Source organism: Ambystoma mexicanum, chromosome 1p, assembly GCF_040938575.1.
Source record: "Ambystoma mexicanum isolate Mex_15411 chromosome 1p, UKY_AmexF1_1, whole genome shotgun sequence".
NCBI lineage: Eukaryota > Metazoa > Chordata > Amphibia > Caudata > Ambystomatidae > Ambystoma > Ambystoma mexicanum.
Genome location: NC_090921.1, coordinates 1,172,194,683 through 1,172,220,535, shown reverse-complemented (window position 1 = coordinate 1,172,220,535; position 25,853 = coordinate 1,172,194,683). Strand labels below are relative to the sequence as shown.

At 48.9% G+C, this 25,853-nt stretch overlaps 1 protein-coding gene across 3 annotated transcripts in view; it reads left to right on the top strand.

Annotated features, from left to right (window-relative positions):
• Window positions 1–25,853, top strand: part of ARHGAP33 (Rho GTPase activating protein 33) — a 1,138,731-nt gene that overhangs the window by 837,366 nt on the left and 275,512 nt on the right. For all 3 annotated transcript variants that reach the window (XM_069604876.1, XM_069604877.1, XM_069604878.1), the window contains 2 exons: window positions 8,632–8,734; window positions 10,346–10,490. In XM_069604876.1, coding sequence (XP_069460977.1) covers window positions 8,632–8,734; window positions 10,346–10,490 — 248 coding nt within the window. The remainder of the gene's footprint in view (window positions 1–8,631; window positions 8,735–10,345; window positions 10,491–25,853) is intronic.

The following is a 25,853-nucleotide window of genomic DNA, read 5'->3' as shown; positions in this document are numbered from 1 at the left end:
GTGTTTGTTGGCTCTTCCTCTTCTCAAGATGAGGTGAACACGGATGGCTCTTCGGAGTTCTTGGCGCCAAGCAGTGGACCAAGACTCCAAAATGATTCCTGTTCCATCTTTCATGAGAGCGAACCTTGTGTGGTGGTCGTCTCTCAGCAATCTGTCGGTGGCCGTGGCTTTTCAGGACCCCGGCCCACTAGTGACAATCACGACAGACTCTTCCCTTCTGGGGTTGGGTGCGACATTGGACCTTCTTCAGGTTTCCGATCTCTGGTCACCACAGGACAAACTCCTTCATATAAATCACCTGGAGCTCCTGGCGATCTTCCTGGCGCTCAAAGCGTTCTAGCCTGTCATTGTCAACAAAGTGGTCCGGATCCGCACGGACAATGTGGTGTCCTTGTTTTATATCAACAAGCAAGGGGTACCAAGTCCCCTCCTCTTGTGGATCTCGCCATTCAGATGTGGGAATGGGCGGTTCAGCATGGCATCTGGCTGGTGGCAGTGCACATCCTAGGTCAGCTGAATGTTACTGCAGATGCCCTCAGCCGGCGTACAATGGTCAGCTACGAGTGGGAGCTGAACTCGGAGGTCCTTCTGCAAATCTTCCAGTTTTGGGGTACTCCAGAGGTGGACCTCTTTGTGACGACGTCAAACGGCAACCTTTCCCTGTATGCCTCCAGGAACGGGCTGGGAGTCTCCTCTCTGGGGGATGCCCCTGAAATTCCCTGGCACAACATGATGCCCTATGCTTTCCCGCCCCTGCCTCTGATTCATCGGACGCTTTGCAAGCTGAGGGGCACGGTGAGGTGTTCTCTTCTCCTCATAGCACCGTGGTGGCCGGCCAGGTTTTGGTTTTTGGAGCTTCAGCATCTATCGGTGTGTGCACCGATCAAGCTTCCATTAGTTCCCGACCTACTTCACCAGAGAGATCGGCAGCTGAGGCACCCCTCCCCACAATCGTTCAGCTTGGCGACATTGTGCCTGCGTTCAGATCGTTAGAGCACCTCAACTTGTCTGCTGATAACATGCGCATTATTCAGGCGGCCAGGAAGTCCTCGACGAGATCTCAATACAGAAGCAAATGGCTTTGGTTAGTGGTGCTTAGCCAGACAGCTGGACCACAGGGGGGCTATAATCGACGTGGTGCTGGCCTTCGTCTCTCATCCAGCAGAATCGGGCATTCATTTCTTGTCATGCAGGACTTATCTTTCAGCTTTTGCCGCATACCTATCCAAGGACCAGTGCTCTTTTTCGCTGTCAAATCCAGTGGTTAAAAGGCACTTTGCAGGTCACATGCGTCTTTAACTTCCTGTTTGCAAACCGCATCCGACGTGGGATCTGAACGTAGTCCTTACGGCCTTGTGCCATAAGCCCTTTCAGCCAATGGCTACTATAGACCTTAAGCACCTTTCGTGGAAAGTGTCCTTCTTGGTCGCTGTGACTTCGGCAAGGCATGTGAGTGAGCTCCAGACCTTGTCTGTGGAGCATCCCTTCCTGGTTTTTCATAAGGATAAGGTTGTCCTGAGGACGTATCCTTCTTTCCTTCTAAAAGTGGTCTCTGATTTTCATCTGAATCAGTCAATCACTTTGCCTGTCTTTTTTCCAGATCCAGCCTCGGAGACTGAGAGGGTTTTGCATTGCCTGGACGTTAGAAGAGCTCTTAAGTTCTATCTATTCAGAACATCTGAATTTAGGAGTTCTTCTCAGCTCCTGGTGACCTTCTGTATTCCGCAGGGTAAACCGGCCTCTTAAGCGACTATCTCCAGATGGATCGCTGCCTGTATTATGGAGTCTTACGCTGTTCAAGGTCTTCATCCTCCAAAGGGGGTTCACGCACACCTGGTACGGGGCAAGGCAGCTGCTGTTGCCTTTCAAAAGTATGTCCCCTGGGAGAACATCGCGAAAGTGGCTACCTGGGCCTCCCCATCAGCTTTTTGTAAATGCTACTGTTTGGATCTAAGCTCCAGGCCTGATGCGAAGTTTGGCCAGGCTGTGGCCAAAACCTTTTCCAGTAAGGAGTTTTCCATCCTCCCGTAATGCCTGTGAGGAGTGCTTGGGAATCTCCCATAAGTATGGAGGAAATGGGATGGGACGTAGGAGTATAATAAGGTTACTCACCGTAGTGACCACCTTACTCCTAGTCCATAGTCCCCTTTCCTCCATACGCCTGCCCGCCGTCCCCTCTAATAAGGTTCCTCTGTTATTGCTTAAAGGTCTCTGACCTGGCGATAGAAAAGGACTGATGGGCGATGCCCTGGGCGGAGCTAAGGAGGGCGTGGTTACAGCCACGTGCGGTACCTCGTGTAAAAAGAGAAGGACACATTTTTGAAAAATGTGATGCTTTTTACAAAGTGCTCAGGTCCCGTCCCACAGAACGGAGGAATGCCCCATAAGCATGGAGGAAAGGGGACTATGGACTAGGAGTACGGTGGTCACTACCGTGAGTAACCTTATTTAACTGCCACTCTGAAGGGCACTTGGGTGTAGCACCCATAGCTTCAAATAGGGACCAAGCCCCTAGGCCCACAAAGCTAGAGGTCACTCCTGTGACCCCACCTTTAGCTGCTGCTAAGGTGACTAAGCCTCTTGGAAAAACCACATATAGCGGAAGTGGTTCAACTAGTTGTCAAAAACTTAAATTCCTCTGTCCTACTTCTGGCCTGGTGTAACACCATGGTTAATGTCACTGTTGTGACCCACCTTTAGTTAACACTGAGTGGAAGAACCTCTTGAAAACCCACCTAGAGGGGATGTGGTATAAGAACCTAAGTGTTCCTGTTAAACATATAACACTGTTTAACAACTTTGTTCAGGTTACTGATGTGACCCTACCTTCAGCTGAGGCAGCAAGTCCCTCTGAAAAGTCAGACAGTGGAGGGGTCCTTGAATCTCAAAACCTGGACTCGCGACCCTTGTTAGGGAGAATTTTCATTTTAGTGCTAACTTCCTCCCACCGTAGAGACCCCCAGTTCTTTTGCTAGACTTTAGGACTTTTAAATTTTAACCCCGGAGTGAGTGACCCCTTATTCTCACTCATTCATGTGTTTTGACCTGATTTGGATTATGTTTCCTTTGTTTTTAGAGTCTGACAAACGCCATAGGCATCTACTTTTTGTATGGTGACACACATCACCTTCAGTGCAGTGTCATAGAGAAATCCTTTAGATTTCTCATAAGGTTTAAATACCTTTTCTTGTGTGAACTACTGTTCCCAAGAATAGTAAAGTGAAATTGACTTTACTTACCCTTTCCTTTTTGTAGATCCAGCACACACCATCTTATGTGGAGTGCTGCGGGGTTATTTAGTAGCCCCTTTTCCTACCTACTCATGTAACATTTTTTATGTTACTCTCACTACTTTAAATGGCTTGTGGCAGTGGTTTAATTTTCCTACCATTGTGCGTTTCTACCACAGGCTGAATCCTCAGCTGTAGTATAGCACCCACGGGTGACCATTTTGTCAAAATGGCCCTGGTCTTCTTTTTTCGCCATTTTCTGTTTGTGAGGTCTTTCTTGGGTTTTCCTCTGCACGCCAAGCTAGGTTTGAGCCCTTTGTGCATTTTGCCTTTGGCGGTCTTCAGTATCGAAACCCGCCTCTTGCTCTAGTGTGTCTGGAAGGGCAGGAAGTGAGGGAGGTTCCCGAATCTCCCATCTCCTTTGTCTTTAGAAATGCACCCAGTCCTGATTTGCTTGCTGGCTGTCCTTGTAGGACAGCCACCCTGCTGTTTGAGTGACAACTAGGCTGTGCATGAATGAGAGAAACCTGCTTAAAAGGCGAGGGTTTTGGGACTGAAGAGAGAGTCGACCACTGAGAAGAAAAACTCGATGAAGAATCCGTGAATGAAGCTTGCTGCATCCTCCTGGACCTTTGAACTGCCCGGTGAAGCCTTGCTGCTGTGCTGAAACTCCTTTTTCTAATCGACAAGAGAAGCTCTGTAAGGGACAACTTCTTCCTTCGGGTTAGTGGGACCGACTAACCCCGCAATGAACTTCACTGGACCATCTTCCCTGACTGGCTGTACTTCTTTGCTGCTGCAGGAACCGAGTGCCAGGGGTCAAGAAATCCTTAGTCTAGTGCAATGTCTGTGATCCAGCCAGAAGCTCCAGGAGTCTCCCGAGGATTCTCCAGAAGCATGCGACCAGAGCTCGAGTCCCCTCACCAGTGTGCAGGACTAAAGGAGTTAAGGAAGCCCAACCGGTATCCAAGATGTGCGGTGGTGCTGTTTACAGAGCGCTGAAACCGTGAAGTGCTGCTGATCCGAATAGAGCCCGTAGCTGCCGCCAACCTCCGAATTGGTACTGCAGGAGTCTCCAGTGGTCCTCCCTCGTGTCCCCACAACTGAGGCCCAGGAACCCAGGATCTGCATCACTGCAACCAGACCGAAGCCAGCTGGACCCCTCTTCTAAACAAAGGGACTGTTCTGACTTGGGATACTTACCTCAGTGTCTTTAGCTTTGCTCTTCTCAGTTGGGACTTGCAGTAACTACCTTGCTAGAGTTGATTTCAACTCTACCCTTCAAATGTGTAACAGCATGTGACCCTACAGTGATTTTTCTTCAACAACTCTCTAACTTTGTGCAAGACTGTTGCTATCTAAGAAGTGCCTCGGCTCCATAGACTGTGCTCCAATTGGCTTTGGCTGTCTTGGCTTCTAGTCCATTTGACTTTGATACTTAGTGTCCATCATAGGTGATGACTTGGTTTCTAACTATTATTGCTGGGAAAGGTTTTCATCTAGACTTCATTGGAAGATTTAAGTGCTCACATGCTCTGAGAACATGTTTAACCTTTTTCCTTCCCTTAACCTTTCGTTTCTGCAAACTTCGGAATCTACAAAGGGTACTAGTCGGATATAAATGCCATTGCTGCCCTAGTTCGTGAAGTCACCTCAGCGTGTAGCAAGTGTGTAAGAAGCATCTCTAAAGAGTATCTACTAACTTTGTGTTGATTCTGCAAAAGTATTTTAAAGTATATTTGATTGTTACATACATTGCACCTTGTTAAAGAATGCTTATCTAAAAAATATTGCTAAATAAATTACTATTTATAACAAAAACCCTGAGTATATGTGTTACGTGGCTACTTGTATTGGCGGATTTCATTTTTACAGCTCTACAATTCACATTTACCCCTCTTGAGATAAGCATGGCTGCTCAGTCACGCTACCAACTGGTGTACTACAGGCCTATACCAAAAGGTGGGTTACCTAAAACCAAGAGGACAAGGGTTGTGTAGTCTCCCACAGAGTTACTACATCAGTTCTTGCCTAACAGATGGTGCCCATCAAAATGTATAGGCATACTATCTATAACTGTGGCTACTTAGTGTATGAAATGTTTTTAGGCGTGTGATGAGACCAGTAGGTCTATTACTGTAAATCCAGGCTGTTAGGGAGATTTATCACACCATTTCTACAATATAGCCCTGGAAAGAAACAGCACCATTGCCTCAAACAGATTTTCTCACGCTACCCTCACTACCATCCTCAACTGGGACACCAGTAGCGCCCCCACCCCTCCACTCATCTCATCCTTCTCTCCTCTCTCCCTCCCTGAATTTATCAAGCTAACTAACAAACAGCTGAGCCTCTGGATCCCTGTTAGGGAGATGTATTATGTTTATGCTTCATCCCCTCTCCTAGTGAGATCCTCAGCACGTTTTGCTGGACTCCTGGACCTTTTTCTTTCTATCCTGAATGACTGGAGCCTTTTTCCACTCATTCATTCATATGGGTTCTACCTTTTGGAACTCTGTTCTCTGTATTTTACTTTTTCTATGGAGTTTACTTTCCTACAAATCTCTTTTAAGGCATCTGTATTTTACTGTTGCAGCACACAGCTCCTTATGGGCAATGTTACTGAGATGCTTTCCTTATCCTTAATGTCTACCGTTCTTACGGATAGAGAGACTTTGTATCTCTCCTAAAACTTTATATCGGAGGCATTGGCACACACCACCTTATGTGGAGTGTCAAGGGGATACTTAGTAAACCCCTTCTCTCTGCTCCTGCGACTTTTTAGTCACATAGACAACTTTCTAGTTATGGCTGGTGGCAGTGAACGTGTTCTACTGCCTATTGTGCCATTTTTTTTTTTACCACAGACTGTATTCACTGTCCCGGTTGTGCACAATAGGAGCATCTAAGTACTAATTTGGGGGCTTCTTTCTTTTTTTGCCATTTCTAGCATGGCTGTTCTTTGTTAGCCCTTTGTCTACCATTCTGGGAGGGGGAGGTCTGTGTGAGTGTTTTGCCTTTGGCAGGAACCTTTGGTTGTCCCCCCTCCCGCAAAGCCTTCCCCCCCCTCGCTACTTCCCCTAGGCTTCAGTGTGTCTGGGCACGCAGGAAGTGGCGGAGGAGTTTTTCACTCCCCTGCTCTTTGTCACCCTCAGTGCCTGAATGGAACAAGCTCCCACTAGGGGTCTGGCTGTCCTGATTGGACAGCCACCCACCCCTTTCTGTAAACTGCAGAGAGAGAGATTGCATAGGGATGTGTGCTGAAACTGAATAAAAGGTGAGTTTCCTGAGGTGAAAGGCAAGACGACCACTGGAAACTGAAGTAACCGAAGGAGACGTCCAGAGATGTCTGCAGACCCTTTGCAACACTGTGAAGCGCCCACTGCTGTCCTGACCCAGTTTTCTGTGTGACAGAGGAACTCTGAAGAGGACGGCTCCTTCCCTTTGACTGGTGAAAACAACCAGACTCTAGGCGTACTCCAATCTGAGCCATCTCCTGAGGTCCCGTGCTTCTCCAGGGCTGCAGGCCACAAATACCAGGAGACCTCTGACCCAACTGAAGTGCATTGTCTTTGAAAGGCTGAATCGGTCCACGTGTTTGCTGAGCTCCAGGCGAACCTCCAGACACACAATCCGATTCATCCAAGTTCCCTTACCAAAGTGCAGGACTCCAGGAATCGAAGAAGATTGAACAGGCAAATCGTGTCCTTTGTTGGTGCTGTAGAAAAGGTGCCAAAACTGCAGACTGACCAGAGGAGTTGATGAAATCTGTACCTGAGGTCCTTCCTCGAGACTGCTGCTGAGCGATCCCATACATTGTTCTGCCTTCCATCAACAGGCCAAGGAAACGGGACGTTTGGTCCAGCACTGCCACATTGAGGAGAATCCAGCCACAAACATTACTTCAAACCCAAGGTACTTTGGGGAAAGGTATTGCTTACCTTAATCCGAAAAGTTGCTCCAGAGTGTTGGAGTGCACATAGAGGTGCAGCGTACCCCCCTCTTACCTCTGACCCAAGCTGCTGCTTGCGTCCCTTTAGCGAGTCCTTTACAAGGTCTCCAACATTGGTTTAATCTTCTTGCATCTTTAAGACTAGAGACTAGAATATATCAATAGGAGTTTTCGTCGTTCTGCCGCTGTACAAGACTTTGAGCCTCTCCAAACTAACTGCCTTTTAGCTAGGGTTGATTTTTGGACTTTAAAAACCTTACTGTGCAAAGAAACAACTGCCTCTAGAACCTTAGGCTCTGCTAGTATTACACTAACCAACTGTTTTCCTTCCAAAAAGACTGTACCTTATGTGGTTTTGCTAACTAAATACAATTACTGTATATCTTTGTGTGTGTGCGAGTGCGTGCTATTACCGATAATATGGTAGAACTGTCAGTGTCAAAAGCTGTAACATTTGTAACCGCGAGCAACTTCAAACTAAGCAGTCGCCTTTGAAAAGTATCTGTAAGTAATCTTATGTGTTTTGGTTAAATGTACAACGTATTTAAAAGTATATCTTGTGTAAATATAATACATATATATTTTAATATACACGTATGTGTAAGTGTTTCTTTGAATTGCATTACTAACTGGTTTCAGTGCACTTACCTACAGCTTAAATCTTCCTCTTATGATAAGCCCGACTGCTCTGCAACTCTACCAAGGTTCCATGAGTAGTACAGACTGATACTTAGAGTTGAGGGATCTAATGCCATTGGGATAGTTTTATAAAGTCTTACCTCACAGTGGACTTTTGGAAAACGCCCCTAACACAGGCCTATTCTGGATCTTGGCTGACCCTCTGAGTCCTGTTGTGAATTGTAACCCCCTTCCCTCCATCTAGGACCTATATTAAGTATATGCTTTACTTCAATGAAAGTGTTTTCACAATGCACTAGATGTTGGGGGAAATTATTGTGAGACTCAGCATGTGGCATTTTTGGTTCTTGATGTACGGAGTTTACCGCACGCTCTTGCTTGTATGTTTCTCTTAGGAGTGTGAAGGGTGTGTCCCGACCCATTTTAATATATACTGCTTTACTGTATTGCAACTCGAGCACTTATTTAATCGGTATTCTGTGTAACCATTTATTAAAGAGTATTTATTTTTCAGTATATCTGTGTAGTGTACTCTTGGGGTGTCCATTGGGAGCCTTATTGTACCTATCCATTAGCCTTCTAACCTTCCTTGAGTGAAGTGTGACTGTTATGCCATAGACTACCAATTCAGAGAGTCTGGTCTATCTTTTGGGTGCTACACTGTAAACCCTTACGGTAGCTGGTTACACAAATCTAACCAGAGAACGGAGTATAAATATCCCTAACCAATATTAGTCTTGTAACCTAAATTGTAAATAAAACCAATTACAGGTTGGATTGACTACAGCCCTCTCACCTGCTCTCCTTCAGTCCCCCAGGTCTTGCGTTGCTGCTCAGAGTTCATCGAAAAGCATGGGATTGTGGATGGGATCTACCGCCTTTCTGGGGTGTCCTCCAACATCCAGAAGCTCAGGTCGGTCCTGACCTCTTCATTCTATCCTGCTAGAAGGCAACAGCTGTATTCCATTTATACATATATCTGATCTGATTTCTCCTCCCTATGGCTCCTCCTCTGGTCCCACTCTTCTCTGCTCCCACGTCTCTCCATCTGGCCCCTCTGTCTCCTCTCCCGCTCTCCTCCCCTCCCTTTCTGGCTTTTTATCGCTTCTCCAGCGACTCCTCTCTGTGTCTACTCCTCTTCACTCGCTAGTCTCTTAATCTGGCCGCTCTCTGGTTTCTCTCCACCTCCATTCACTCGCCTTCCCATTCCATATCTCACTTCTCTTGCTGCTACAATCTTCCTCTTTTATGCCACCCTGGTTCCTCTCTTGCTCCTCCCCTATTCTTCTCTTAACGCCACTCCTGTTCTCCTAAACTCCCTCTAGTATAGCTCTGCCAGCTCTCCAGCTCCTCTACTGCTTAGCCAACTCTTCTGCTTCTCCCCAGCCCTCTCGCCTCATATCTGGTTCATCTCCCTTTCTGGCTCCTCTCCCGCTCTTGGTTCAGCTCCCTTTCCAGCGCTTTTGCTCTTGCCTCCTCTCCAACTCTTCCTGCCTCTTCACGCTCTTTAACCCCTCCCCTTTCTTTCTCCTCTCTGCCTCATCCCCTCTTTCTGCTCTCTGCCTCCCATTGCCTCCAACCCCTCCCTCTTCCTCCCTGCTGTCCCATCTTCCTCCCTGCTGCCCCCTCTTCCTCTCTGCTGCCCCTGTGTTCCTCTCTTGCCCCTCTGCTCTAGTCAGGCTCTTCCTTTTTCTAGCTTTTCATCCTCCCTTTGTAGCTACTCCTTCTCTGGCTCCTTATGATGCATCCCACACTTCATCTCTGGCACCTTTCTACTCTCCCTTCCCGGCTGCACCCCCTCCAGCTCCTCCTCTTCCTGTGGCTCATTGTTTCCGGCGCCACCACCTCCTTTCCTTCTGTGACTTTTCTTTGGGACCTCTTCCTCTTTGGGTCCTCTACCACTTCCTATCCCTGCTCTGTTACATTTCGACTCTTTTTCTGCCTCTTTCCTTCTCTGGCTCCTCTCCATCTCTGGTTGCTGTCTTCTCCCTCTTCAGGTTTTCTCCCACTTTTATTGTTTGTCCTTTTCTACCCCTGCAACCCCCCTTTTCCCTGCCTCCTCTGTGATTTCGCTCTGGCTCCTCTCCCTTTCTGACTGCTCTTTTCTCTCGATCACTCCAACTCTTTTGCCTCTTTGGCTCCTCTCGACTCTTTCCGTCCCCCCTTCTCTTATTTTCCATCACTTCTGATCTCCCCTTCTGGCTCCTCCTGTTTCCTCTCTGTCATTTTCTCTTTTCTTTTTCTTTCTCCGTGACCTCTATCTAGGACCCGCACATCCGGTTTACTGTCCTCTCCATTACAACTTCCACCAGTGCCTTTCTATCCCTTGATCCTCTCCACAAATCCAATGACTTCATCTCTCTCTATCTACCTTGCAAGTCTTTATTCTATTCCCTCCCATCTTGTCTCTTATTGTCCTCTGCATTTTTTACCTCTTTGCTTCTTCGCCTCTTGAACATCGGTTTTCTTTACTCTGAATAGTCTTTTCTTTGTTCACCTTCACACAGTTAGTCTTCCTTTACAGGCATGAATTTGATAGTGAACGGATTCCAGACCTGACCAAGGACGTGTACCTACAGGACATTCATTGTGTGAGCTCTCTCTGCAAGCTTTACTTCCGCGAGTTGCCCAACCCACTGCTTACCTATCAGCTCTATGACAAGTTTGCGGTAAGTAGTGTCTGTGGGGCTGGGGTCAGGCACCCTGATGCGGATACAAAGTAGTGCACTTTTACTCTTGTGTGGCACACTTATTATTTCACTTTTTTCCTGATGCCAGTATTCAGTTTTCCCTAATAAGTTGTAATCCAAGGACTCATTAGAAATGTGTGAATCGTTCATGGCCTCTGAAAGTCCCCAAGTCCATCTGGTTATATCATGTACCCTGTTGCCCCTGTGCACGACACCTCACATAGCTGGCTCTATGGCCTTCGTTGTTTGGAGACATCTTTTCACTGTACTTGAAGGCTTTATTTACTGATGGACCTTCATGTAAAATCCAGTGCAGAGGCTTGTAGCGAGATGAGGCTCCTGTGTGGAGGGAATGTGACACAGATGTTGCCAAATATGGCCATGTCTAAACTGACCTCTGTGTTCCTTAGATGGCAGTGGATATCACCAGATAAGACCAGTTTTAATGAGATGTCTGGTTTTAAGTGTGTAATGACATCTGGAGAGGTTGCCCTAGAACAGGCCAGAAAATTTCGAATATGTCAATTCCCACTGATTAGAAGGCTGACAAAATGTTGAAGTGAATGCAACCTTTTAATTCGGATTGGGACGTTATCCTTATCCCATTTCTCCACAAAAGTGGAGGGTCTGCTTCACAGTTGTACAATATCTGGATACAAAAGAAGTTGACTTGAAGAACTGTTATGAGGAAGGTCTGTTGGAACCCAGACTTGCGTCTGAACTCCTAGACTGTGACGTGTCTGTTTTCCCTGATGTTTTTTGCTTGCCCTTGTTTACAAAATTATTCCCGTCCACATGTGTCCAAGGCTTTACTGGTGATGTACCTGAGTGTATTGTGCTCCCTGGGAGCCCCTACAACTCACCAGGCAATAGCCCTTTCCCTGACCGCTGCAGTGGTGCTGCCATTTTACTTTTTTCAGGGAACAACAGCGTATTCCCTGCACACTTCCATAAAATAGCAACCTGCTTTTGAAAGTTCAGTGGGACTATTGCAGCTTAGCTTTGCTTACCCTGTGCACATGGTGACAGGTGTGTGGCCATGTATGGCCTTCCTGAGACTCCAGGCTGGGAGCTCAGAAGATCTGTGACTGGATCTTGGGAGCTTTATAAATAGGATGGTATGTATTCACTGATCAACCGCATCGTATGTGTTTACTCTGTGGTAAGGCAGTTTTTTTGCCACCCTCTGAGGATGCTACAACGACTGACCCTAAGGGGAAGGCTAAAACCACTGACAACAAAGGGAAGCCAAACTTCTCTTAAATGTTGGTTGCGTGGTCCAAGCGGCTAGGTTTAATTCTCAGTAGGGGTAGTAGGTCGACAGAGGTACAAATCGTCCACACACGACTAGAAAATACACTACACTGATATACTGAAAAATGTATACCTTATTAAAGTAACACCTGTAATACAATCAGTTCAAATAAGTTATTTAAACATTAATAAACGGTATTACCCAAATTGTTTGTTTACAATTGTTCGAATTAACGATTGACCGAATTTAAAGGGTCCCAATTGACCTTTTCACAATTGACATATATATATATATATATATATGTATATATATATATATATATATATATATATATATATATATATATATATTTCTGAGGCTTGTGGAATCTGCTTAGATCACATGCTGTGCATAGGCCGACATCTAGTGGAAGCTGCGGAGTATTACAGTTTGTTTTTCGAAACTCGAAAATGGGCGTCGACACAGGCGTGCCAGTTATACTATCCCTAGTGTGACGTCCACTGTACCCAAGATCCCTCACGCGTCTAGGATCCTCAGATTGTTTTTTTCCGCCATACTGGTCGGAAGCATTTTACGGAGTCCCCTGGCCTTAGCCATATTTTTGCTAATGATTGAAGTTAAAATTATTTATTGACATCCTTCCCCACCCCAACGTCGACCCTCGACACTCGACGACGGCTGGAGAAGACATTGACCGTCGGCTGCTGCACGACGGATCTGGGCCTCGGAAGGCTGCTGACCTCAGCCCGGGCCTAGTAGGCCGCTGGCCTCGGCCCTGCAAGTAGGGAGAGTGGGGGGTGGTACATACTCTTCACTCTTGGTATATAGGTACACCTTGTATATTCCTACACTTACCAGCCCGCTGCCTCAAGCTGCGTATGGAGGGTACCCCTTTCCAATTCTGCCCCAAGTGCAACCGCAAATACCCTTGGGTCGACAGGCACGCCACGTGCAATCTCTGCTTGCCGAGGGACCACCCCGAAGCGAACTGCAGAGCGTGTAGTAAGTTTAAGCCTAAGACACTTAAGGACCGTTCGACAAAGCGTTGGGCCCACCACGCCAGGCAGGCGGCCATGGCAGCGGAGGGCACCTTCAGCGATGGCAGCGACGCCGTACTTTCGGACGGCGACGGCATTACGGCGTCGAAAGACTGCCGAGCGCAGGTCCCCGACCTCGGAAGGTTGTCCGGCAGGGCGGCTATGGGGAAGACCCCCGGCGACGCAAGCGCTACACACACAAAGCACACTAAGTCCAACCGAACCTCGACGACATCGACTTCTCGGAAAGAGGCACAGATAGAACGGTCCGACTCGGTGTCCTCTGGGCGCTCTCGATCGAGATCGCCTCATGACGCAAGGCAATCATCCACTCTTGCCAAGAGTGCCTCGCTCCCTAGATCAACGGAAGTTCGATCGTCGGAAGACGAAGACGACTTCCATCCCCAGGCCGCGCTCCAGGAGACCGAGGCCGCAGTTAACACCAGCGAGGCCCCACGCTCGAAACACACAGATACCTCTCCCGACCCTCGACGCCAGGCGTCGAAAGTCTCTGGGGCCTCCAAGGAGCAGGGAAAACATTTTTCCACGCACGGGGAGGGGGGGAAAACGGCGGAAAGCACAGCCTTCCACTCCTAGGCAGACAGACAAACACAAATCTACTGGGACATCAACATCCAGCAAGGGTACCCTTGTTAAGTCCTCTAAGTTGCCTACTAAAGTCATACCCTGTTCCAAAGAATGGTCCAGTGAAGACATAGACAGGGTCATGTCAAGGATGTCTTCCTTAGCTGATTTTTATGACAAAAACCCAGAACATTTCCTTTCGTATGACCCTCAAGGGGCCACACCCTCAGGCTCCTCTGATCCTATCCCCCTAAGTAAAAAGGCCCGGTTCGAAAGACCTGAACCCTTAGAGGTGCAGCATTATTCTACTCCATACTCTACTCCACACCCCAGATACCAAGGACAGCCTTTCCCTGAAAGGGACCAGGAGTTTGAAATTATGGAGGAACAAACCGGGACTGATTACTATGCGGATGATGAGGACCTGTAGGAGATAGAAGATGAGCAGGAAATTTACAGAGTAGATTCCCCGGTAGAGAGCGAAGCCCCAGTTACCGACTCGCCAGTCGATAACCAGCCCCTCCTTAATGAAGTTCTCGCTCGCGCAGCAGAACACTTTCACATCGACACCCACGGCGTACAGGAGGAAAGGGACTTCGCAGAAGAGTTGGTGGGAGAGAGGAGGCCGATCGCTCAGACCATCCCTATCCTTAAATCCATCCAACGTAGAATAGATCCATCCCTGGTGAATCCTAACCTCACCAGAGCCGTCAACCCCAGAGTTGAAAAACTTTTTCGGGCAGCCCAGTCTGACCCTCTTTATATAAGAGGACATCTTAAACCAGACTCCCTAGTGGTTACCAACACTCGGAAGAGGGCTGGGACACCCTTATCGTCGTCAGAAGCTCCTCCCGACAAGGAGAGCAAAAAACTGTACGGGTTTGGCAGGAAGGTAGCCTCAACGTCCGCCTACCAAGCAAGGATTGCAAACTCCACCACCCTGTTGGCAAGTTACAACTGCCATCAATGGGAAGAGGTCGCGGCACTCATAGCCTCTGCTCCTGAACCGTTAAAGGGCCACTTGGCTCGGATCTCGGCAGAAGGGAGAGCCGTGTCTGGTTGCATATTAAAAGCAACTTTCGACGCCGCGGACAACGCAGGAAGATTGATAGCAGAAGGTACTGTTATCAAGAGACATGCGTGGTTACGGCAGTCGGGGTTCAAAACAGAAACCCAGGCTTCATTAATAGACAAGCCGGTGGAACCCGATCTATTGTTTGGGAAAGCGGTCGAAGACGCACTTAAAAATGCCAAGGACGAATACGAGACTCTCAAATCCCTTGGCCAGCTTACCAACAAACCCCCTAACCAGAGGGGGAACAGTAATTTTCGTCGCCCACGCGGCCAAAATTCACAAAGAGGCAACTATGCCCAAGGACAGGGTACACAATGGAACAACAACCAGCAGTCTACCCAGAGTTACGGCAGGGGTAACAAGAGAGGTCGTGGAAGATGCAGAGGCAGCCCCAACAAGGGAGGTGGCACGCCTCCACCAAAGCAGTGACGCTCAGTTCAGGGTCCCTTCTCACGCAACCCCAGTAGGGGGACGCATTTCCAACTTCACCCAGGCTTGGGAAGGGATCACCTCAGACAGATGGGTGCTGTCAACAGTGTCCACAGGATATTGTATAGAATTACTGCAGCGTCCCCGGAACCACCCTCCACGACAAAGAATGCACTCCTTAGAACATCAGAAGATCCTTCTCGAGGAGATCGCCATTCTGCTAGAAAAGGACGCGATAGAACTCGTCCCAGGACACCAGGTAAACAAGGGTATCTATTCAACTTACTTCCTTGTGCCAAAGAAAGATTTAACAATGCGCCCAGTATTGGATTTACGGCCTGCCAACAAGTATGTCAAGCCCCAAAAATTCCGTATGACCACGCTACAAGAGGTAATCCCCCTCCTAAAAAAGGGGGATTACATGGCAACCTTGGATATGAAAGATGCTTATTTTCATATTTCCATGCTCCCAGCGCACAGAAAATACTTGCGCTTCAAGGTGGACAGCCGCCACTACCAATTCAAGGTACTGCCCTTCGGGATAGCTTCAGCACCAAGGGTATTCACCAAGATACTGGCGGTGGCAGCTGCACACCTACGCAGGGAGGCAATCCCAGTGTACCCTTATCTGGACGACTGGCTCATAACGGGGGAAACCCCAGGAATTTGCAGGTCAAACATTCAGAGGACTATCGACCTCCTCCACGAATTAGGCTTCTCTATCAACGAGAAGAAGTCAAGTCTGGTGCCAAGCACCTCAAAACAGTTCCTAGGAGCAATCCTAGATACTCAGAAAGGGTTGACCTTCCCTTCGGAAGAGAGAATTCGGAATATACTACTGCAAATCCCACATTATCAGTCAGGTCAACAAATAACGGTACGCAAAGCAATGCGGTTACTGGGCATGATGGCGTCATGCATTTACCTGGTCCCCCACGCGCGCATGCGCATGCGTCCCATGCAGGAATGGTTGGCGAAACAGTGGTCTCAGACAAGTGGTCAGTGGGACGATCTAGTGGTCGTTTCGCCAACACTCGTACAGAGCTTACACTGGTGGACAAGAGAGAATCTCGCAAAGGGAAAACCCTTTTACGATCCCGAAGTACAGGCAGTGGTGACTACAGATGCATGCCTGACTGGGTGGGGAGCTCACCATCTCCACCACACAGCTCAGGGTCTTTGGTCTCACTCGGTAGCCAAGAACCACATCAACCTGCTAGAGCTTCTGGCAGTATTCCGAGCGCTTCGGGCGTTCGAGCCCCATCTGCTAAACTTGTCGGTGCAGATCCAGACGGACAGCACGACAGCCATGTTCTATCTGAACAAACAAGGAGGGACTCGTTCGCCAAATCTGTCCAAGCTTGCCCAGAAAATCTGGATATGGGCACTCAGACGGAACATCTTCCTGTCATCACAACATGTTCCAGGGGAGCTCAATTCCCTAGCGGATGCCCTAAGCAGAGACTCCCTCCCAGAAGAACACGAATGGGTCCTTCACAGAGATATCGTAGAAGATCTCTTCTCTCAGTGGGGTTTCCCCACTATAGACCTATTCGCCACAAGCGAAAACAAACAATGCCCAAGATTTGCATCCAGGTTCCCCCAGCCAGGCTCCCAAGGGAACGCCCTGTGGATGAACTGGTCAGGGATGTTTGCGTACGCTTTTCCACCAACTCCTCTCATCAGGAAGGTGGTGTACAAGATGAACAAGGAATCGATGACGCTCATCCTAGTTGCTCCCATGTGGGCGAGACAACCATGGTTTCCACACCTACGCAGGATGGCGGTGTGCGAACCCATCAAACTCCCAGCCTGGTACAACCTACTGTCCCAGCAGCAAGGTCAAACAGTGCACCAGGAACCCAACTCAATGAACCTGGCAGCATGGCTCCTGAGGTCATAGAGTTTGGGCATCTCAAATTACCACAGAGGTGTATGGACATCCTAAAAGAATCCAGGAAACCAAACACAAGGCACTGTTACTTTGACAAGTGGAAGAGATTTGTTATTTGTTGCCAGAATAAACAAATCAACCCAGTTGATTGCACTCCTTCCAACGTTGTAACATACATGCTCCACCTGCTGGACGCAGGTTTGGTATTTAACTCTCTGAAGGTACACCTGGCAGCCCTCTCGGCTTACACCACATCCCATAACAAAGTATCGTGGTGGAAAGTACCAGTAGTTAAAGCCTTCATGGAAGGAGTAAAGAGACTTCACCCTCCTATTTCGAACCCACCGCCAGGATGGGACCTCAATGTGGTGCTAGCTAAGCTCATGGGCCCCCTTTTCGAACCCATGCATAAAAGTAGTCTTAAACACCTGACTTATAAAACGGCCTTCTTAGTAGCCATTACCTCTATAAGAAGGGTCAGTGAAATTCAGGCTCTGTCAGTGCAGGATCCTTTCTTTACTATCCACAAAGACAAACTGGTTTTACGCACACACCCTAGGTTCTCACCTAAATTTATATCGAAGTTCCATGTAAACCAGTCCATCGAGCTTCCGGCTTTCTTCCAGAACCCGCAAAGCTCAGCTGAGGTGAAACTACACACCCTTGATGTGCGTAGGGCGGTCCTCTACTATGTAAATAAAACCAGACCGCTAAGGAAAACAGATCAACTGTTTGTCTCCGTAGCTACAGGCAGAGAGGGGGAACGCGTCTCTAAAGGCGCGATCTCGAAGTGGATTATCAACTGTATACAGCTGTGTTACTCTCTTTCTGAAAAAACTCTGCCTTTTACGCCAAGGGCCCATTCTACTAGAGGCATTGGGGCCACTCTGGCTTTCATTGCAAATGTTCCCCTCGACACCATTTGCAAAGCAGCTACTTGGAGCTCTATTCACACTTTTACTCAGCATTACTGCATTGACACTCATTCCAAGACAGATACACAAGTGGGACAAGCGGTTCTAAGACACCTGTTTGCTCATGACCCTTCTCACATCCCACCTCCTTCTTCTGGTACTGCTCGCTAATCTATGCACAGCATGTGATCTAAGCAGATTCCACAAGCCTCAGAAGGGATACATTACTCACCGTAATCGTATTTCTGATGCTTGTATCTGCTTAGATTCACATGCGACCCACCCTTCCTCCCCTCCGAGAGAAGGCGCATGATTGCTTGTAGTCTTACCTTTCTGTCTATCTGCTTGGATTATCTGTACTCACGCTACTCCTCATGCTTCCTCATGTCAGAAAAAATACAATCTGAGGATCCTAGACGCGTGAGGGATCTTGGGTACAGTGGACGTCACACTAGGGATAGTATTACTGGCACGCCTGTGTCGACGCCCATTTTCGAGTTTCGAAAAACAAACAGTAATACTCTGCAGCTTCCACTAGATGTCGGCCTATGCACAGCATGTGAATCTAAGCAGATACAAGCATCAGAAATACGATTACGGTGAGTAATGTATCATATATCTAATATATATATATATATATATATATATATATATATATATATATATATATATATATTTCTGAGGCTTGTGGAATCTGCCTCGATCACATGCTGTGCATAGGCCGACATCTAGTGGAAGCTGCGGAGTATTACAGTTTGTTTTTTGAAACTCCAAAATGGGCGTCGACACAGGGCGTGCCAGTAATACTATCCCTAGTGTGAAGTCCACTGTACCCAAGATCCCTCACGCGTCTAGGATCCTCAGATTGTTTTTTTCCGCCATACTGGTCGGAAGCATTTTGCGGAGTCCCCTGGCCTTAGCCATACTTTTTCTAAAATATTGATTAATTTACATCCTTTCCCCAACCCAACGTCGAACTTCGACACTCAACGCCGGCTTGGAGAAGAAATCGACCGTCGGCTGCTGCACAACAGATTTGGGCCTTGGAAGGCCTCTGGCCTCGGCCCTGCAAGTAGGGAGAGTGGGGGGTTGGACATACTCTACACTCTTGGTATATAGGTACACCTTATACATTTCCTACACTTACCAGCCCGCTGCCTCAAGGTGCGTATAGAGGGTACCCCTTTTCAATTCTGCCCCAAGTGCAATCGCAAATACCCTTGGGTCGACAGGCACGCCACGTGCAATCTCTGCTTGCCGAGGGACCACCCCGAAGCGAACTGCAGAGCGTGTAGTAGGTTTAAACCTAAGACACTTAAGGACTGTTCGACGAAGCGTTGGGCCCACCACGCCAGGCAGGCGGCCATGGCAGCGGAGGGCGCCTTCAGCGATGGCAGCGACGCCGTGCTTTCGGACGGCGAGGGCATTAGGGCGTCGAAAGACAGCCGAGCGCAGGTCCCCGACCTCGGAAGGTCGTCCGACAGGGCGGCTATGGGGAAGACCCCCGGCGACACAAGCGCTTCACATACCACTCACACAAAACACACAAAGTCCAACCGAGACTCGATGACGTCGAGTTCTCGGAAAGAGGCATAAACAGAACGGTCCGAATCGGTGTCCTCTGGGCGTTCTCGATCGAGATCACTGCATGACTCCAGGCAATCATCCACTCTTGCCAAGAGTGCCTCGCTCCCTAGGCTAACAGAAGTTCGATCGTCAGAGGACGAAGACGACTTCCACCCCCAGGCCGCTCTCCAGGAGTCAGAGCCCGCAGACAAGATCAGCGAGGCCCCACGTTCAAAGGACAGGGATTCTACCCCCGATCCTCGACGCCAGGCGTCGAAAACCTCCAGAGCCACAAAGGGACAGGGAAAACACTTTTCCACTCCCGGGGAGGGGGGAAAACAGCAGAAGAAGCAGCCTCTGCGCTCTTCCACACCTGTGATACACTCCACTCCTCCTAAACAGACAGACAAGACCAGGTCTGCTGATATTTCTAAAACCAGCAAATCTACTCAAGATAAATCTCCTAGACTTTCTGAAAGAGTCATTCCCAGTTCCAAAAAATGGTCGAGTGATGACATGGATAGGGTCATGTCAAGGATGTCTTCTTTGGCAGACTTTTACGATAAAAATCCAGACCATTTCCTTTCAAATAATCCACAAGGGGCTACACCCTCAGGCTCTAATGATCTATCCCACCGAGTAAGAAGCCCCGGTTTGAGACACCGATGAGGTCTACAGACCCCTTCGAGGTACAACCATACTCACGGCCATACTCACTGTATCAAGGAGAGACTTCCTTTGGTGAGGACCAAGATTTTGTCATGGTAGAAGAGCAAACCGGGACAGGCTACTATGGGGATGATGAGGACCAAGAAGAGGAAGAGGAAGACCCTGAAACCTACAGAGTAGACTCCCCGGTAGAGAAGGAAGCCCCGGTTACCGACTCCCCTGTCGATAACCAACCCCTCCTGAACGAGGTTCTCGCACGAGCAGCAGAACATTTCCATATTGACACCCACGGTGTCCAGGAAGAGAGAGACTTCGCCGAGGAGTTCGTGGGAGAAAGGAGGCCTGTTGCCCAGACCATCCCTATCCTTAAGTCTATTCAGCGAAGAATAGACCCGTCCCTGGTGAACCCGAACCTCACCAGAGCAGTCAATACCAGAGTTGAAAAACTTTTCAGGGCAGCCCAGTCTGACCCTCTCTATATAAGAGGACATCTGAAGCCAGACTCCCTAGTTGCACTAACACTCGTAAGAGGGCTGGAACACCCTTGTCATCGTCCGAAGCTCCTCCAGACGAGGAGAGCAAAAAACTACATGGTTTCGGCAGGAAAGTAGCCTCAACGTCTGCCTATCAGGCAAGGATTGCCAACTCCACCACCCTGTTGGCCAGCAACAACTGCCATCAGTGGGAAGAAGTCGCGGCACTCATAGCCTCTGCACCAGAACCCTTAAAGGGCCAGTTAGCACGAATTTCCGCAGAGGGTAGAGCCGTGTCTGGTTGCATTTTAAAAGCAACTTTTGACGCCGCGGACAACGCAGGCAGATTGATAGCAGAAGGTACTGTTATCAAGAGACATGCGTGGTTACGGCAGTCTGGTTTTAAGGCAGAAACCCAGGCATCATTGTTGGACAAACCGGTGGAAGCCGATCTGTTGTTTGGTAAGGCGGTCGAGGACGCGCTGAAGAATGCCAAGGACGAATACGAGACACTCAAGTCCCTTGGCCAGTTAACCAATAAACCCCCTAACCAGAGAGGGAATAGTAATTTTCGTCGCCCATGCGGCCAAAATTCCCAGAGAGGATCAAACTATTCCCAGGGGCAGGGTACATAGTGGAACAACAACAGCCAACAGTCTACCCAGGGTTACGGCAGGGGTAATAGGAGAGGTCGTGGTAAAGGCAGAGGCAGCCCCAGTAAAGGAGGCGGCACGCCTCCACCAAAGCAGTGACGCCCAGTTCAGGGTCCCTTCTCACGCAACCCCAGTAGGGGGATGCATTTCCAACTTCACCCAGGCTTGGGAAGGGATCACATCAGACAGATGGGTGCTGTCAACAGTATCCGCAGGGTACTGTATAGAACTACTGCAGCGTCCCCGGAACCATCCTCCACGACAAAGAGTACACTCTTTAGAACATCAGAAGATTCTCCTCGAGGAGATCGCCAATCTGCTAGCAAAGGACGCGATAGACCTCGTCCCGGGACACCAGGTAAACAAGGGTATTTATTCAAATTACTTCCTTGTGCCAAAAAAAGATTTGCCAATGCGCCCAGTATTGGACTTACGGCCTGCCAACAAGTATGTCAAGCCCCAAAAGTTTCGTATGACTACGCTACAGGAGGTAATCCCCCTCCTAAAAAAGGGGGATTACATTGCAACCTTGGATATGAAAGATGCCCATTTTCATATTTCCATGTTCCCAGCGCACAGAAGGTACTTGCGCTTCAAGGTGGACAGTCGGCACTACCAGTTCAAGGTACTGCCCTTCGGGATAGCTTCAGCACCAAGGGTATTCACCAAGGTACTGGCGGTGGCCGCTGCACACCTACGCAGGGAGGCAATCCCGGTGTACCCTTATCTGGACGACTGGCTCATAACGGGGGAAACCCCAGTAATTTGCAGAACAAACATTCAAAGGACTCTAGACCTCCTCCAGGAATTAGGTTTCTCAATCAACGAGAAAAAGTCAAGCCTGGTGCCAAGCACCTCCAAACAGTTCCTGGGAGCAATCCTAGATACTCAAGAGGGGTTGACATTTCCTTCAGAGGAAAGTATTCGGAATATACTACTGCAAATTCCGCAATATCAGTCCGGTCACCAAATAACGGTACGCAAAGCAATGCGTTTGCTGGGCATGATAGCGTCATGTATTTACATGGTCCCCCACGCGCGCATGCGCATGCGTCCCATGCAGGAATGGTTGGCGAAACAGTGGTCTCAGGCAAGTGGTCAGTGAGACGATCTAGTGGTCGTTTCGCCAACACTAGTACAAAGCCTTGCACAGGGAAAACCCTTTTACGATCCCGAAGTACAGGCAGTAGTCACTACCGATGCATGTCTGACGGGGTGGGGAGCTCACCATCTCCACCACACAGCTCAGAGTCTCTGGTCTCCCTCAGTGGCCAAGAACCACATCAACCTGCTAGAGCTTCTGGCAGTATTCAGAGCGCTTCAAGCGTTCGAGCCCCACCTACTAAACCTGTCAGTGCAAATCCGGACGGACTGCACAACAGCCATGTTCTACCTGAACAAGCAAGGAGGGACTCGTTCGCCAAATCTGTCCAAGCTTGCCCAGAAAATCTGGATATGGGCACTCAGACGGAACATCTTCCTGTCATCACAACATGTTCCAGGGGAGCTCAATTCCCTAGCGGATGCTCTGAGCAGAGACTCCCTCCCAGAGGAACACGAATGGGTTCTACACAGAGGGGTCGTAGAAGATATCTTCTCTCAGTGGGGTTTCCCCACTATAGACTTATTCGCCACAAGCGAAAACAGACAATGCCCAGGATTTGCATCCAGGTTCCCCCAACCAGACTCCCAGGGGAACGCCCTGTGGATGAACTGGTCAGGGATGTTTGCGTACGCTTTTCCACCAACTCCTCATCAGGAAGGTGGTCAACAAGATGAACAGAGAGTCGATGACGCTTGTCCTAGTTGCTCCCATGGGGGCAAGACAACCGTGGTTCCCACACCTACGCAGGATGGCGGTGTGCGAGCCCATCAAACTTCCAGCCTGGTACAACCTACTGTCCCAGCACCAAGGTCAAACCGTGCATCAGCAACCCAACTCAGTGAACCTGGCAGCATGGCTCCTGAGGTCATAGAGTTTGGACATCTCAATTTACCACAGAGGTGCATGGACATCCTAAAGGAATCTAGGAAACCAAACACAAGGCAATGTTACTTTGACAAGTGGAAGAGATTCGTTATCTGGTGCCAGAGTAGACAAATCAACCCAGTTGATTGCACTCCTTCCACTATTGTTACATACATGCTCCACCTGCTAGATGCAGGATTGGTTTTTAACTCACTGAAAGTACACCTGGCAGCCCTGTCGGCATACACCACTTCCCATAACAAGGTCTTGTGGTTGAAAGTACCAGTAGTTAAAGCCTTCATGGAAGGAGTGAAGAGACTTCACCCTCCTATTTCAAACCCACCACCAGGGTGGGACCTTAATGTGGTGCTATCTAAGCTCACGGGCCCCCCCATTCGAGACCATGCATAAGAGCAGTCTCAAACACCTGACTTATAAAACGGCCTTCTTAGTAGCTATTACTTCTATAAGAAGGATCAGTGAAATTCAGGCTCTGTCAGTGCAGGATCCCTTCTTTACTGTCCATAAAGACAAACTGGTTTTACGCACACACCCTAGGTTCTCACCTAAGTTTATATCTAAATTCCACGTAAACCAGTCCATCGAGCTTCCGGCTTTCTTCCAGGACCCTCAAAGCTCGGCTGAGGTGAAACTACACACCCTAGATGTGCATAGGGCGGTCCTCTACTATGTAAATAAAACCAGACCGCTAAGGAAAACAGATCAACTGTTTGTCTCCGTAGCTACAGGCAGAGAGGGGGATTGCGTCTCTAAAGGTGCCATCTCAAAGTGGATTATTAACTGTATCCAGCTGTGTTACTCACTCTCTGAAAGAACTCTGCCTTTCACGCCAAGAGCCCACTCTACTAGAGGCATTGGGGCCACTCTGGCTTTCATTGCAAATGTACCCCTTGACACCATTAGCAAAGCAGCTACTTTTAATGCTGAGTAAAAGTGTGAATAGAGCTCCAAGTAGCTTCCACTAGATGTCGGCCTATGCACAGCATGTGAATCTAAGCAGATACAAGCATCAGAAATACGATTACGGTGAGTAATGTATCCCATATATAAATATTTCTGAGGCTTGTGGAATCTGCTTAGATCACATGCTGTGCATAGGCCGACATCTAGTGGAAGCTGCAGAGTATTAGTTTGTTTTTCGAAATTCGAAAAGGGCGTCGACACAGGGCTTGCCAGTAATACTATCCCTAGTGTGACGTCCACTGTACCCATGATCCCTCACGCGTCTAGGAACATTCTGGTCGGAAGCATTTCGTGGAGTTCCCTGGCCTTAGCCATACTTTTGCTAAATATTGTTAAATTTACCCATTTCTCCACCCCAACGTCGAGTCACCGAACTTCCACACTCGACGCCGGCCCGGAGAAGAATTCGACCGTTGACAGCTGCACGACGGATTTGGGCCTAGGAAGGCCTCTGGCCTCGGCCCGGTCCTTGGAAGGCCTCTGGCCTCGGCCTGGGCCTTGGAAGGCCGCTGGCCTCGGCCCTGCAAATAGGGAGAGTGGGGGGCTGGACATACTCTACACTCTTTTGGTATATAGGTACATTCTTATATATTCCTACACTTACAAGCCTGCTGCCATAAGGTGCGTATGGAGGGTACCCCTTTCCAATTCTGCCCCAAGTGCAACCGCAAATACCCTTGGGTCGACAGGCACACCACATGCAATCTCTGCTTGCCGAGGAACCAACCCGAGGCGAACTGCAGAGCGTGTAGTAGGTTTAAACCCAAAACACTTAAGGACCGTTCGATCAAGCGTTGGGCCCACCACACCAGGCGTCAAGAGGCCATGGCAGCGGAGGGCGCCTTCAGCGATGGCAGCGACGCCGTGCTTTCGGACGGCGAGGGCATTATGGCGTCGAAAGACAGCCAAGCGCAAGTCCCCGACCTCAGAAGGTCGTCCGGCAGGACGGCTATGGGGAAGACCGCCGGCGACACAAGCGCTTCCCACAGCACTTCCACAAAACACATGAAGCCCAACCGGGACTCGACACGCACGTCGAGTTCTCGGAAAGAGGCACATAGAGAACGGTCCGAATCGGCGTCCTCTGGGCGTTCTCGATCACGATCGCCGCATGACTCCAGTCAATCATCCACTGTTGCCAAGAGTGCCTCGCTTCCCAAGGTAACGGAGGTTCGATCGTCGGAGGACGAAGCCGGCTTCCATCCCCAGACCGCACTCCAGAAGTCGGTGCCCGCAGACCGCGTTACAGCGGCTCCCGAACCCCTACCTCCACACTCGAAGGATAGGGACACTACCCCCGAACCTCGACGCCAGGCGTCGAAAGGCTCCGTGGGGCCGAAAAACAGGGAAAACACTCTTCCACTCACGGGGAAGGGGGAAAGAAAACAAAGGAAGCAGCCTCTGCCTACTTCCACACCTTTAAGACACTCCACTCCTCAGAACAAGACAGACACGTCCAAGTTTGCTATCACAAAAACCCCTACTCAGACCACCAAGTCTAGTCAGTATAAGTTAGAGAAACTTCCAGAAAGGGTCATCCCCAGTTCTAGAGAATTGTCTAGTGATGACATAGACATGGTCATGTCAAGGATGTCATCATTGGCAGATTTTTACGCAAAAAACCCTGAACACTTTCTCTCATATACTCCCGACGGGGCAGCACCCTCAGGCTCTAAGGATCCTATACCTCCAAGTAAAAAGTCCCGGTTTGAAACACCAACACGGTCTTCGGACCCCTTCTATGTACAGCCCTACTTTCAGTATCAAGGAGAGACATCCTTTTGTGAGGATCCAGATTTGGGCATGTTGGAAGAACAAACTGGTACGGGCTACTATGGG